Raw genomic sequence first — 12,166 nt, 5'->3', positions numbered from 1 at the left:
GACCTGAATGAAGCAAACTTTATACGTTCCTATAGGCTACTACATAGCCTAAGCCGAAACGCCGAAAGATCCCCAAAAACCCAGAATAAAACCTTTATCTTGTGAAGCTAAGGTCTATTGTATGAACGTGCTGCTGCCCATAGAAAGGACTGACATGATTATTCTTAAATAGCTTTCAGTCACTGCGAGTAAATTTAGTGACCTGAATGTCTTTGAACTGGGATTTATTAAAGTGCCACATTAAATATACGCAGAGCAGTAAAAGTCTCAACTGAGAAACCGGCTTATAAGTATTTATATATATATATATATATATATATATATATATATATATATATATATATATATATATATATATATATATATTTGCATCTTGTAATTCATTATACAAGGAAACCACCTGACAGCCGACACCTGAGTGACGTAGGGAATAGCTGAAATCGTATAGCCTTACCCATCACGCACACAAAGACATGCACACAAACATGTAAAAGTAGCACACAGCCAGAGCAAACAGATAAGTGCTTTCACGAATTAAAATGACGAGCGACCGGGACCCTCGACCCCACCGACAGGCAGCCTGGGGATTTTACGCGCAAAAAAAGACCGCGGTCGCTCCGGTCATCAAGCTCTCACTCGTACGTATGCTTTTTGTAGTACTGCTGGTCACTTCGATTAGAGATGCATCGGCTCATCCTCAGTGTCTGGACTTCGAGCCCCCGTTTAAACCCCAATTCCACCTGGAGTTTTGCAGGGATTACGAAAAGTTTGGCTGCTGTGACCAGGATACTGATAACAGCATCGCGGAAAGATACTGGAATATAATGGATTATTATGACATGCAAGGGCACGAACTCTGTGGTGAGTTCGTAAAAAACATTCTTTGTCAGGTACATTAATCTATGCATATTAATGCTTATACAAATTGTTTTATTTTGTTTTAAAATGTATATATTGACTCTGGCTAGGTGTCTTGGATTGGACTTGACTGCATGTTATTCATCCATTCATTTATTTTCCGCTTTTTCAGGAGATATATGTTTATTATTTCTTAATACTATTCATTAAAAATATTATGTACATGCATACTCAGTGTGTAATTGTGCGCATGCGTATGTGCTTTCTTAATAAATATTATTTTTTTAAATGGCAAACTGTATTGGAAACTGCAGCGGCATTTAACCATCTTTTTTCTTTCATGCCAAATGTTCTGTTGGGCATTCCCTGAGTGTGAAATAACACGTAGGTTACACATCCTCCCAGCTAACAATTTTCTGTTCTAGCAACGTTTACCGAACGTTACGATTGAAGTATGGAAATGTTCGAAATGTCCAGTTTTACTGTCGTTCCCAGAACGTTATCTCACTACTACAACTACTAATTCCAACTAATAATAATAATAAAAATGCATGAACAATTAAAAGTCATGCCGGTAGCACTGTATCTTTATCCCTAAGGTCATGGGTTCGAGGCTGGGCGGTGCGTTCGAAGTATAAATATAGTACTGTTAGATTTTTTTATTTCAACATTAATTACGTTTAATACGATGTTCAGGGAATAGAGATATCAGGCTAACCCTTGCACCATTAACGTTAAAGTAAAACATTCTCTGCCAACTTTGAGAAGACCTTTACATGACATTGACTAAACTGGGAACGTTCCCTGGTAGCTGGGGTCACGTTATTCCATGTATTCATGCAGGAGAAATTTAATACTTTAATAATTTAATACTAATAGTGTTTACCTTGACTTACAACACTTTTCTAATTCTTTAGAATAAACCATCTAAGGGGCTAGGTCACGATTACCATAGAGAATGCAATCGGTGAGCACCTTGATAATTTCCGCTCTTGGGATGCTACCATACAGATATGCTATTATTTGCAAAGGAGAAGTGGAAGACGACGTCTAGCCGTAAACGAAACATCTGAAATCGCTTTGTACATTCACTGCGAATTTTCAGTCACCGCCATCTTCTAATTAAAATATTTCGCAACATGCTGAATATACCAGTAAATAAGGCATAGCAATTATCAAACCTAAGAAAGATTTCTTATTACTCCGATTGCTTTGGAGGGAGCATTTATACTTACACTATGGTATTGTAAGGGCTAAAAGTGGGTGGTGTTATGGACTTTACACGACTAACATAAACAAAATTTCTGAGAGGAATGGGCAAGTGACACTAACCCGTTCCAAGAACCCCAGTCACCCTACTCTTGGTGTGGGGCAATGTGTCCTTTTGCTGTTAAAGTTCTTGTAAAACTGAAAATAGCAGGCTTGTATGAAGATATTAACATGATGTCATGCAACAAAAATGGCTCATTAACAGAGTGAATTTCAGGGAATTTTCAGTGAAATAAATACGTGTGCACGCACACATTCCTGTTTTAAAACTACAACCTTTGAGAGATTTCTTGTATTTCTGTCATAGGAGTGCTCCCCTTATGCAGCTCATCTTTACGATGCCGAGGACCCATATACCCCGGTACGGAACCTTCCGGGCCTGTGCTTTAACTACTGCTCCGAGTTCCATGTTAAGTGCCAGTCGGTGGTCAGACATTTGACCAATGACAAGCGCTTACAGGAGTCCTGTCAGAAGGACCGTTCCAAGTTTTGTAATCTGGTCAACCTACCGGACCAGGACTATTGCTATCCCAATGTGCTACAGAGCTCCATGCTCAACCTCAACCTGGGCAAGGTGGCGAAGGACCCCAAGGGCTGCCTGCAATTGTGCCTGACAGAAGTGGCCAATGGGCTGAGGAACCCTGTGCTAATGGTTCACAGTGGGGACGGCACACACCGCATGTTCGTGGCCGAACAGCTGGGCTTCGTCTGGGTTTACCTGCGAGATGGCAGCCGCCTCGAGGAGCCCTTTCTGGATATAACTCAGGAAGTGTTGACCACGCCCTGGCTGGGAGATGAGCGGGGTTTCCTAGGAATGGCTTTCCATCCCCGTTACCGGAGCAATGGCCGTTTCTTCATCTACTACTCCATCATGATAAAGAATCAGCTGGAAAAGGTCCGGATCAGTGAGATGAGGGTGTCGGCGAATGATATGAACAAAGCCGACCCCAGCTCCGAGAGGTACCGTGCCTTTGTAAACCAAGAGTAAATGATTCAGCACCCATGGCACTAACACTTGTTCTTTGTAAAATATATATACATATATACAGCTATATCATCACGACCTTGTGTTATATAACCAACGCATGATATTACATAAAGAAAGCTACTATAAAATCGCAAAGTGATGGAAAATATTAACATCTACAGGACCAGTTAAAAGTCACACCAGACCAAAAAAAAAACATTTGTTGCTCAACAAGATTAATGACCCTATGCACTCCTCAAGGTTACATAAATACATTATCTTTTGAACAAACAAAGAGATGGAGTGCTGTGACAGATGACGTGGCCCCCGCAATCCCCCGACCTAAACCCTATAGAGCTGGTTTGGGATGAACAGTAAATAAGCAACGCAGCCATCTTGTGCCCAGATCTTGTAGGAAACCCTTCAGGACTTTCAGAGTTGCATTCCAGGTGGCTACATCTGGAAGCTGGTTGAAAGAATGCCAAGAGTCTGCAATGCTGTCATCAAAGCAAAAGGGGGTTATTTTAATGAGTCTAAAGTCTGAGAAAAGTTGAGCTATTGAACACTTGTCTTGGCTGTTGCGATATTTGATATGTATTACTTCATTGCCTTGAGGCCTTTTACTATAAGGTGAATCACACAGTTAAAATAGAGACAAATTAATTAAAAGCAAGTATGTCCAGACTTCTGACTGGTACTGTAAATTTCCTTTACATTTATGGTTCTTTTATACCTGAAGTTACCAGTAGCAATTCAATAACAACTATCTTGTGCTAACTTAACCATTCTTTTTCCCCTGGATTTTCATGTAGTTGTGATTACTGGTGTGTCGGCACATCCATTTTCAAATCCAGCCTCTTTGCAGACTTTACAAGATAATAATTAGAAAATTATTCAGTTGATAATTGAGTTCCATTTTTCTGTGTAGCTTTGGAATGTTTTTGGAAAGCCAAAGACTACTGACAAGTCACCAAAATGGACCTTGCACCCTTGGGCTTGGCTTTCATCCATGTATTAGTAATTTACATGAATGCTATTCTGGGGACGGTGTATTGGCTCAGAGGGTAGCGCTGTAGTCTCATACCTCCAAGGTTGAGAGAAATATTCTACCTCCCTCTCTGTACAGGTATGTGGAGTTTGCATGTTCTCTCCATGTTGCTCTGGTGAGTCCAGTTTCCTTCGGTAGTCCACATGCATTCAGTGATGCTGCTTTTCTACTGCCACCAAGAATCAAGCCATACCTGAATTGACAGTTTTCCATTGGAAATTATGCAAGCTGTACCCGAGTGTTGACATGGCCCTGCTTACACCACCATCTGATTGGTGGAAATGCACGGCTATACCAATGATCCGCTTCTGTGATGTATCGCATTCCCAATAACTCTTAAACTTGGAAAGTTCCAACCTGCTAATTAAAAAAGTACTATAGAACAGCTGAACAGAAAGGATTCGTAATGCAAATTTATGTAAGCGAATGCTGATTCTGCTAGCGTTTATTGCTAATACAGCACAGTGATTCTAAGACGTGTTAGTGGAAATTAACACATAATAAATCATGACGCACACCATTTGAACAGTAAAGAAACTCTTCGGTTCTATGTCATTATCGCTCTCCAAACCCGGCCACGCCTTTACCGAGCAAATCCTTCTGCAGTGGAAAACCGAGGCAAGCTGGAACCGTGCTGTAACCAGTCTCCCTTTATGGTACGGCTCAGATTTGGCTCAGTTCCTGTATGCCAGTGGCCATTAATGAACTGGGATTACAAAGTTGTCCATGATTCGCGATTGTATGTGGGACCTGTAAGAGACTAGCCTTCTGTCCAGGGTGCTCTCCTGCCTTGCATTCATCCATTGCTGCTTCGGATACGCACCAAGGTCCCCCATAACCTTGTACAGGAAGAATGTATATTACAGGCCTAGACAAGGCAAGTAGCGAACAGATTAGGAAGTTTTTGCACACGCATATTATCAGTTGGTGTAATACCACCTTAAGGACGAGCAACATTAATTGCATCTCACACGTCACATTTGACGCTGAAGCCCCGGTTTGTTTAGCTTAAATGTTTTAACAACCGTTAGACAGATTAGGTCTCTAGACTTAGCCCTGGATGTTTTAAAAGCCTAACAAGACCCCCGATATGTATAATTATTATTTACAATGATATAAATCACTCTGCAACCCTGTACTGGATAAATGTTTGGAAGATGGATGGATAGATGGATGGATGATCAATATATAAAATATATGTACAACTGTAAATAAATCAGTTAGACAGTGCATGCAGTGAAATGGAAGTTATAAGATAGGTTTCAGGCTTTCCTTTAAAGGATGCATTGGACTTCATGTTGAGTCTCGCCTACAGGAAATTACAGCAGATTAGAGTGTGCATCATATGTCACTCATCTATGTTTCTACCACTGTACAGCAAAGTCAAACACAAGTCATGTTTGCCTACTTTAGTTTGCTTTAGCAGTAATGTATTGCATTGTACTGTATATGTACTAAATTTACCGTTTCGACTTACCTACAAATTCAACTTAAAGACTGACTTAGTGAACAGATTTCATTCATACCCTGCAATCTCTGATATTTGGTCTTATGTCCATATGTTTGGATTTTACTGTCTTAATATGTCATGTTTATATAACAATATTGATATTCTAATATTTACTTGTTTAACCAACTATAACCAATGAAACATTATATTTCCTTGTGTTTGACCCATGCATCATAAAGCTGAGATGATAATACAGATGCTTTGACACTGACTACTTCCAGGGTGATTTTGGAGATCGATGAGCCTGCAGCCAATCACAACGGCGGTCAGCTGCTCTTCGGCCAGGACGGCTACATGTACATCTTCACTGGGGACGGTGGGAAAGCAGGGGACCCTTTTGGCCTGTTTGGCAATTCCCAAAATAAGTAAGAGGATACACAGGATGCGATAGCTTCCATAGCCCAGAAAGTAGAGCATTGCGCTAATGACGCACAGATCCTGGATGCCAAATCCTAGGGAACACACACATAGTAACTTCCCTCTGTTGTAAGTTGCTTTGGGTAAGACCTTCAAAAAAATGAACATAACAATCCTCTTCTACATCATATGCTTAACTGAGTAACAAATGACAACAACAATCTTTATCCATGATCCCATTGCATTGTGCTCTTATTTCATGCAAGGTTTGCAACTTTCGTTTGCTTAGTATTGTTAATATACATTTGTTTTTATGTTCTTAAACAACACGCACAAAGGAATCTCACAGATGTCTTCTGAGGCAGCCCAGTGATTTTGAAATGCAGTTTTCCTCTCTGTGCCTAGGAGTGCCCTGTTAGGGAAGGTTCTGCGTATCGATGTGGATGGAGGCAGTAGTGACGGCAAGCCTTACAGAATTCCGGCGGACAACCCGTTCGTGGCCGACCCCAGTGCGCGGGCCGAGGTCTACGCGTACGGAGTCAGGAATACGTGGCGCTGTTCCGTGGATCGCGGCGACCCCGTCACCCGGCGTGGGAGAGGGCGGATCTTCTGTGGCGACGTGGGCCAGAACCGTTACGAGGAGGTAGACATCATTGTGAAAGGAGGCAATTATGGCTGGAGAGCTAAGGAGGGATTTGAGTGCTTTGATGCCAAGCTGTGTCACAACTCCTCACTAGGTAAGGATGTTGCCAGAAGACGAAGGCTGGTCAGTGGCTAAGATTAAAGAAATAAACAAAAACAAACAACCTTCGCCAACCTCCTATTCCTGTTTCCATAGTATCTTTGAAGATAGCAACTTGCACCTTATTTAGAAGAATTCATTTAACTGCATTGCTCAAAGTTCACACAGCAAGTTCTGTATTGATTTTTCTATATATGTTTTTGTTCTGTCTGTTTTGTTCCTTATGTTCACTGCTTAGGCGATATACCTCCGATTTTCGCATATGGTCACCACGTTGGAAAATCAGTTACCGGTGGCTATGTGTACAGAGGATGTGAGTCACCCAATTTGAACGGATTGTACATCTTTGGAGACTTCATGACTGGGTAAAAGTAGGAAATCTTTTCTGTTCTTCTTTTTTTGATCCATAACATTATCTTCATATCCATTTAAATTCATATGTATCGCAACAAATGGACAATAAAATCAGTAGAGCTTTAAGAGACTTAACAAATATACGCATATTACAAGTTGTTCTTTAAGTATTTAACATCTTTGTAACACAAAGAGTACGGTTGCACAAACATTACATATTTTTTATAATAATATAGCAACTATTCTGATTTTCACCATTATATAAATATTTATAAAATATCTATGAATTATTTACTGGTTCAGATCTGTCACTTTGCACAGTTGAAGATTTCCAAAAAAACATTCCAAAAGTCACCCAGTGCATTTTTGGTTGTTTTTGAGACGGGACCACCAATGACCTAAAGTCAGGCTTCCTCATTATATGTTACAGTATTTGGAACAAAAATTCAGTCATTCCTCAAACAATCCAACAGTAATCCAACAGTAATCGAAATTTCGTTACATTTCCAAAGTGCACAGAAATTCTCTCAGAAACGTACCCTGTGGACTGAGTGAGTTTTGGAAAGTTGCTCTTCAATTCTGAACTGTGATGCGAGTTAAAATCGCTTTTTGCCAGTATGATGACTGTGCTGTTTCTTCCCAAGGCGGCTGATGGCCTTAGAGGAAGACAAAATGGGAGCTTGGAGTGAGAAATCCGTCTGCATGGGCAACACAAAGACCTGCTCTTTCCCCGGACTGATCAATCATCACCACAAATTCATTATTTCCTTTGCCGAGGATGAAGTGGGTAAAGTGTTTATGACCAATTTACAGACATCTCTCTCTGGGAAATGGACAGATCCTTCTAACCTTCTCATAAATGAAGACCTTTATCATCTCAAATTGATAACAAATGGATACAATTCTCTCTTGTAGGAGAACTATACTTCATGGCCACTTCCTATCCCACTACATTGTCTCCATTTGGAACCATCTACAAATTTATGGACCCTTCCAGGTATTTAGTGTATACTTAATTAATAAAATTAACTCATTATCATTTGCTTACTAATTTAAAGCATTGAAAATAGTTCTGAGGGATGGATGTTTCTAAAAGCCTAAAGGACTAATACGTTTCAAAAAGTGAATAAAATCCTTCGTCTTTACATGTATATTTTCAATAAGTAATCAGTTGGCTTTTTAGAATTTTAAGTTGATTATTTAATGTACAAGCATATAATAAAAGTATGTGTGTGTATTTATGTTCTCTGCAGAAAATAAGCCTGCTTTCCTCACTTTCAGTTTAGACAAAACCTCATCAACATTCTGTATGCTTTGATTCATACAATAGCGTGTCGTTAGGGCTCTGGATTTCCACTCCACAGCCATGATCACAGATTTTTAGGAACAAGAGCCACCTAACTGTGATGTGAAATATAACCTCTCACATGCTGGTTGCATTTTGTATTTGGGAATGATTTACCTAGGAGGGCGCCACCTGGAAAATGCAAACAAAAATCATTTCCTGTGAAAGTTAAAGGGAAAACAGTACCTTTTGTTACAAGAGAATGTAAGTTTTTACTACATCATACTCAGTAGTGATTTTGGACATTTTTAATAATCATGCTATGAAATTTGGTTTTGGTGACAGTTCCTGGATTTTTTTAATTATTCAGGAATTACAAAGGAACAATGCATGAGATGTAAGATTGATTTGCAGAGACCATCGCACCATTTGTTTTTAGCATTGTCTTATAACACCAGCATTTATCAAACGTTACAAACACGTTTCCATTTTTCTCCCCAGTGAAATTAAATATTTTATATTTCCTTTAGATATGCTATGGACAATAAAGATGTCCATGTAATCTGAATGTGTTCAACATTTTGTTTCAATTTAGTTGATAACTAATAAAAAGTATCTATAAGTTAGAATTTGCACAAAAGCTGGAAGAATCGTTATTAAGATTAAATGTTTGTAACATTGTCATCTAAGTGTTCACAGAAATAAGTCGAAAAATGTATTTAAAATCATTTTCAAAAAACATGTTCAAATGTTTCTTCGAAAGTGATAGATTTCACTTTTATCCTCATTTATCCTGAACAAATCTTTATAGTGACAGTACTGGCATCCAACGAGAAACCTACCAGATCTCCACTGAAGAAAGTGAGATTTACTACCAAGGTACCAGTTACAAGCAAGCCGAGGCTGACCACACCAAGAATGACCTCACCGAAAGCGGAAGCTACCCCCACCCCCCAGAGGGGCGCAGCCAACCGGCAATCAGCCGGGGGTAAGGCTGCAGCCAATAAGCAGCCTCCCAGAACGAAGCCTACTGTACTCCCCCAGCGAGTGAAAATCAAGAAGGAGAAAAAAGCACAGAAAAAGAACTCTGTCCCTGGGAGAGGATCGTCAGCGCTAACCCAGGCAGGAAATTTCTCTGTCAAGAAGCAAAAAAGTCAAACATACTCTGCAAATACAGGAAACAAAACAGCTACAGTCAAAGGCAGTGCCAAGCGAACTCAGAGCAAGGAAAAGCGGGACAAAAAGAAGGTCAAAGAATGACAAAGGATGGGGACGGGGCCACTAAAAATAAAAACTATAGAGTAGTCTAAGAAAACAAACAATAAGTACAGCAGTTCATGGAATAAACCTGTACGGAGAGTGTAAAATTCACAGAAAAGCCAAATAATCACAACGTTTTAAGGGGGGGGGGGGGGCATTTTTGCACATTCCTGTATGCTATTGTGTTTTGATGGATCTATATACTGTTTTGTGATATGAATGTGTTTGGAATATAAAGCATGGGTTTATATATATATAAAAATAAGCAAATAAAGGTAATTGAGCTGCCATTCAGGATTATGTACTATGACTTTTAATTCATTAAAATTTGTCCAGGTGTTCCCCTCCCGCCTGCAATGGATTTTCCTGGGCCGGGATCCAAGCTCAGTGTGACCGTGTTCTGAATACGCGGCTGGAAGTAGATGAATATCCTAAGTACTTCATGCTGAGACTGGCTTATGCTGGTTAATCTACAGTATCTAAAGCTATAAATAACATTAATTGAATATGCTTTTTTAAGCATGTGCAGTTTGCACTATTGTCTCCTTGGATATGACTGACAAATCCCCATTCAAACACTACAAGTTTGCTCTTGACACGAGTACAAATGCACGTAATTTCAATTTTCCAAGACATTAAAATAACCACAAAACTCATGTGATTCAGCCTGCGCACTGGGTGGCACATTTTGATGTAAAATATCGTTGCCAAGTTACCATAAAAACGTAACTGAACTAATCTCAAGCAACGCTATACCACCCATTTTCTGTTAAAATTTTTCTTCTTTTCTTTTTGCTCTTCTTAAAAAGTGATATGTGGCCCTGCCAAAACAGGAATATATAGGCATTTGTTTAATTTAGATGAACCCTTTTAAAATTAAATATCTGACGTGATCATATGTGGAATTACTATTATTCTTCACGACAGGGTTTATATTTAGTGTTTCAAAGCAAATCCTTAGCGGACCGCGTTAAAAACCACACTTGGGTCAAAACAAAGTTTTTCTCCATCCTTCTCCCCCAACATTTAAGTTTCAAAATAACATATAGTGTACTTCTGTGGGTTTTTAAACGCAGCATTTTAAAGGACTATTTTCACTAGGGTGAGAAGAGACGCTGATTAAATAGGTTCTCCCACGACAAAAATGGGCACACATTACGAAGACGGCCGTTTGACCTAGTGAGTGATCGCTTCTTCGTGTGAGATTTTACAGCGCTCCGCCATCTCCCACTCCTACGTAACATGATGTAAGGATTCTGTTGGTTAAAATCAACAGACAACTCACTTTACTGTCCGTGCGGTACACACCTTTCTGCATGATTCATGTGCATTAATCGTGCGATCATTCAGTTGGGAATGATTTAACCAGATAAGTGGCGTACAGTCCATGAGCCCTGCACGTGAATAAAACACAAATCAATTGAGGCGGGGCGTGGGGTTCGCAGCGAATGTACAATATTTTTATGAGAAAGTTTTTTAAAAAAAAACTTGCATTTATTCACATGCAACTTCGTTTCAGCAGCATGCAAAGATATTCTAAAGCATAACACTGGATATGATCTTAATGACCTAGTAATTTTACTTTTATTTTGTATTTATTTATTTGGTAGGCTATGTATCTCTGAGTAATTTAGAAACGGTAGAAAAATAAATGCATTTACAACGGTACTTTGCTTTGTATAAGAAAAGCCTATTGTTGTGCAGTAGTTATTTCTATCTGCCCTGGTAGGCTATATAGTTGTAACTTGTTATAATTATGAATGAAAGCTTCGGTACTTAAACCAACAACAAACAATGCAATACATGACAGTAAAGACCCCATATAGTAACGAACACATTACCAACAGACCAGTTGAAAAGTTATAGTATTCTGCCCTCTGCTGGCTGAAATTGAAATCGGAATTAAACTTAATTAATTAATCGAGACATTAATTAGACCTTATTTAAATGCACAATACTTAAGTACAATAGGCCTATTATCACTCACAGAAATCCTCCTGATTACAAGCCATCCTGGAGTGTAATGTTGTTGTGTGAAGAGCATATTTCCAAAACTCATTCCATTTTTTGTTGTTTTTGGGATGAGACCGCCAATTACCTATACTCCGTTTGCATTAATAATCACTGTAACTAATAAAAGGATATTAAACAATTTCAGTTTCATACGCGAAAACTCTGCAATTTCGTCTGCCTGTTGGTAGGACACCACGAGCCTTTTATTAAATTTAAATAAGCGTATGGCTATCAGATATTTAATCATGCATTTCTTAACTCGTGGGCAAATGATGACATCTAGTGGCATATTACTATAACTTCACGTCGTAAGAATTGTCACTATTCAAATTTACGTCCCATCTTCTACGCAGTTATGGAACCCAGGCCCACGTGTGAGATTTCGGGGCGGTGAGTTGGAATCCCATCCCGGGTTGTTCCCTGCCTTGCGCCTGTCCGGGATAGTCTCCGGACCCCCCGCGGCCCTGCCTAGGACCGGTAGGTATGGAAAATCTATGAATGAA

The 12,166-nt window shown here is 39.5% G+C and overlaps 1 protein-coding gene across 1 annotated transcript; it reads left to right on the top strand.

Moving 5' to 3' along the window:
* The first annotated feature begins 468 nt into the window (after positions 1-468).
* Positions 469-9,929, top strand: hhipl2 (HHIP-like 2). Its single transcript, XM_023839362.2, has 9 exons — positions 469-890; positions 2,435-3,087; positions 5,874-6,017; positions 6,415-6,746; positions 6,990-7,116; positions 7,750-7,892; positions 8,021-8,102; positions 8,572-8,654; positions 9,202-9,929. The coding sequence occupies exons 1-9, from the start codon at positions 540-542 to the stop codon at positions 9,648-9,650; spliced, it is 2,364 nt and encodes a 787-aa protein (XP_023695130.2). The 5' UTR covers positions 469-539; the 3' UTR covers positions 9,651-9,929.
* The last annotated feature ends 2,237 nt before the right edge of the window (positions 9,930-12,166 follow it).

This window comes from Paramormyrops kingsleyae, chromosome 14 (assembly GCF_048594095.1).
Source record: "Paramormyrops kingsleyae isolate MSU_618 chromosome 14, PKINGS_0.4, whole genome shotgun sequence".
NCBI lineage: Eukaryota > Metazoa > Chordata > Actinopteri > Osteoglossiformes > Mormyridae > Paramormyrops > Paramormyrops kingsleyae.
The sequence above is the reverse complement of the archived record's forward strand: the minus strand, read 5'-3'. Positions and strand labels throughout refer to the sequence as shown.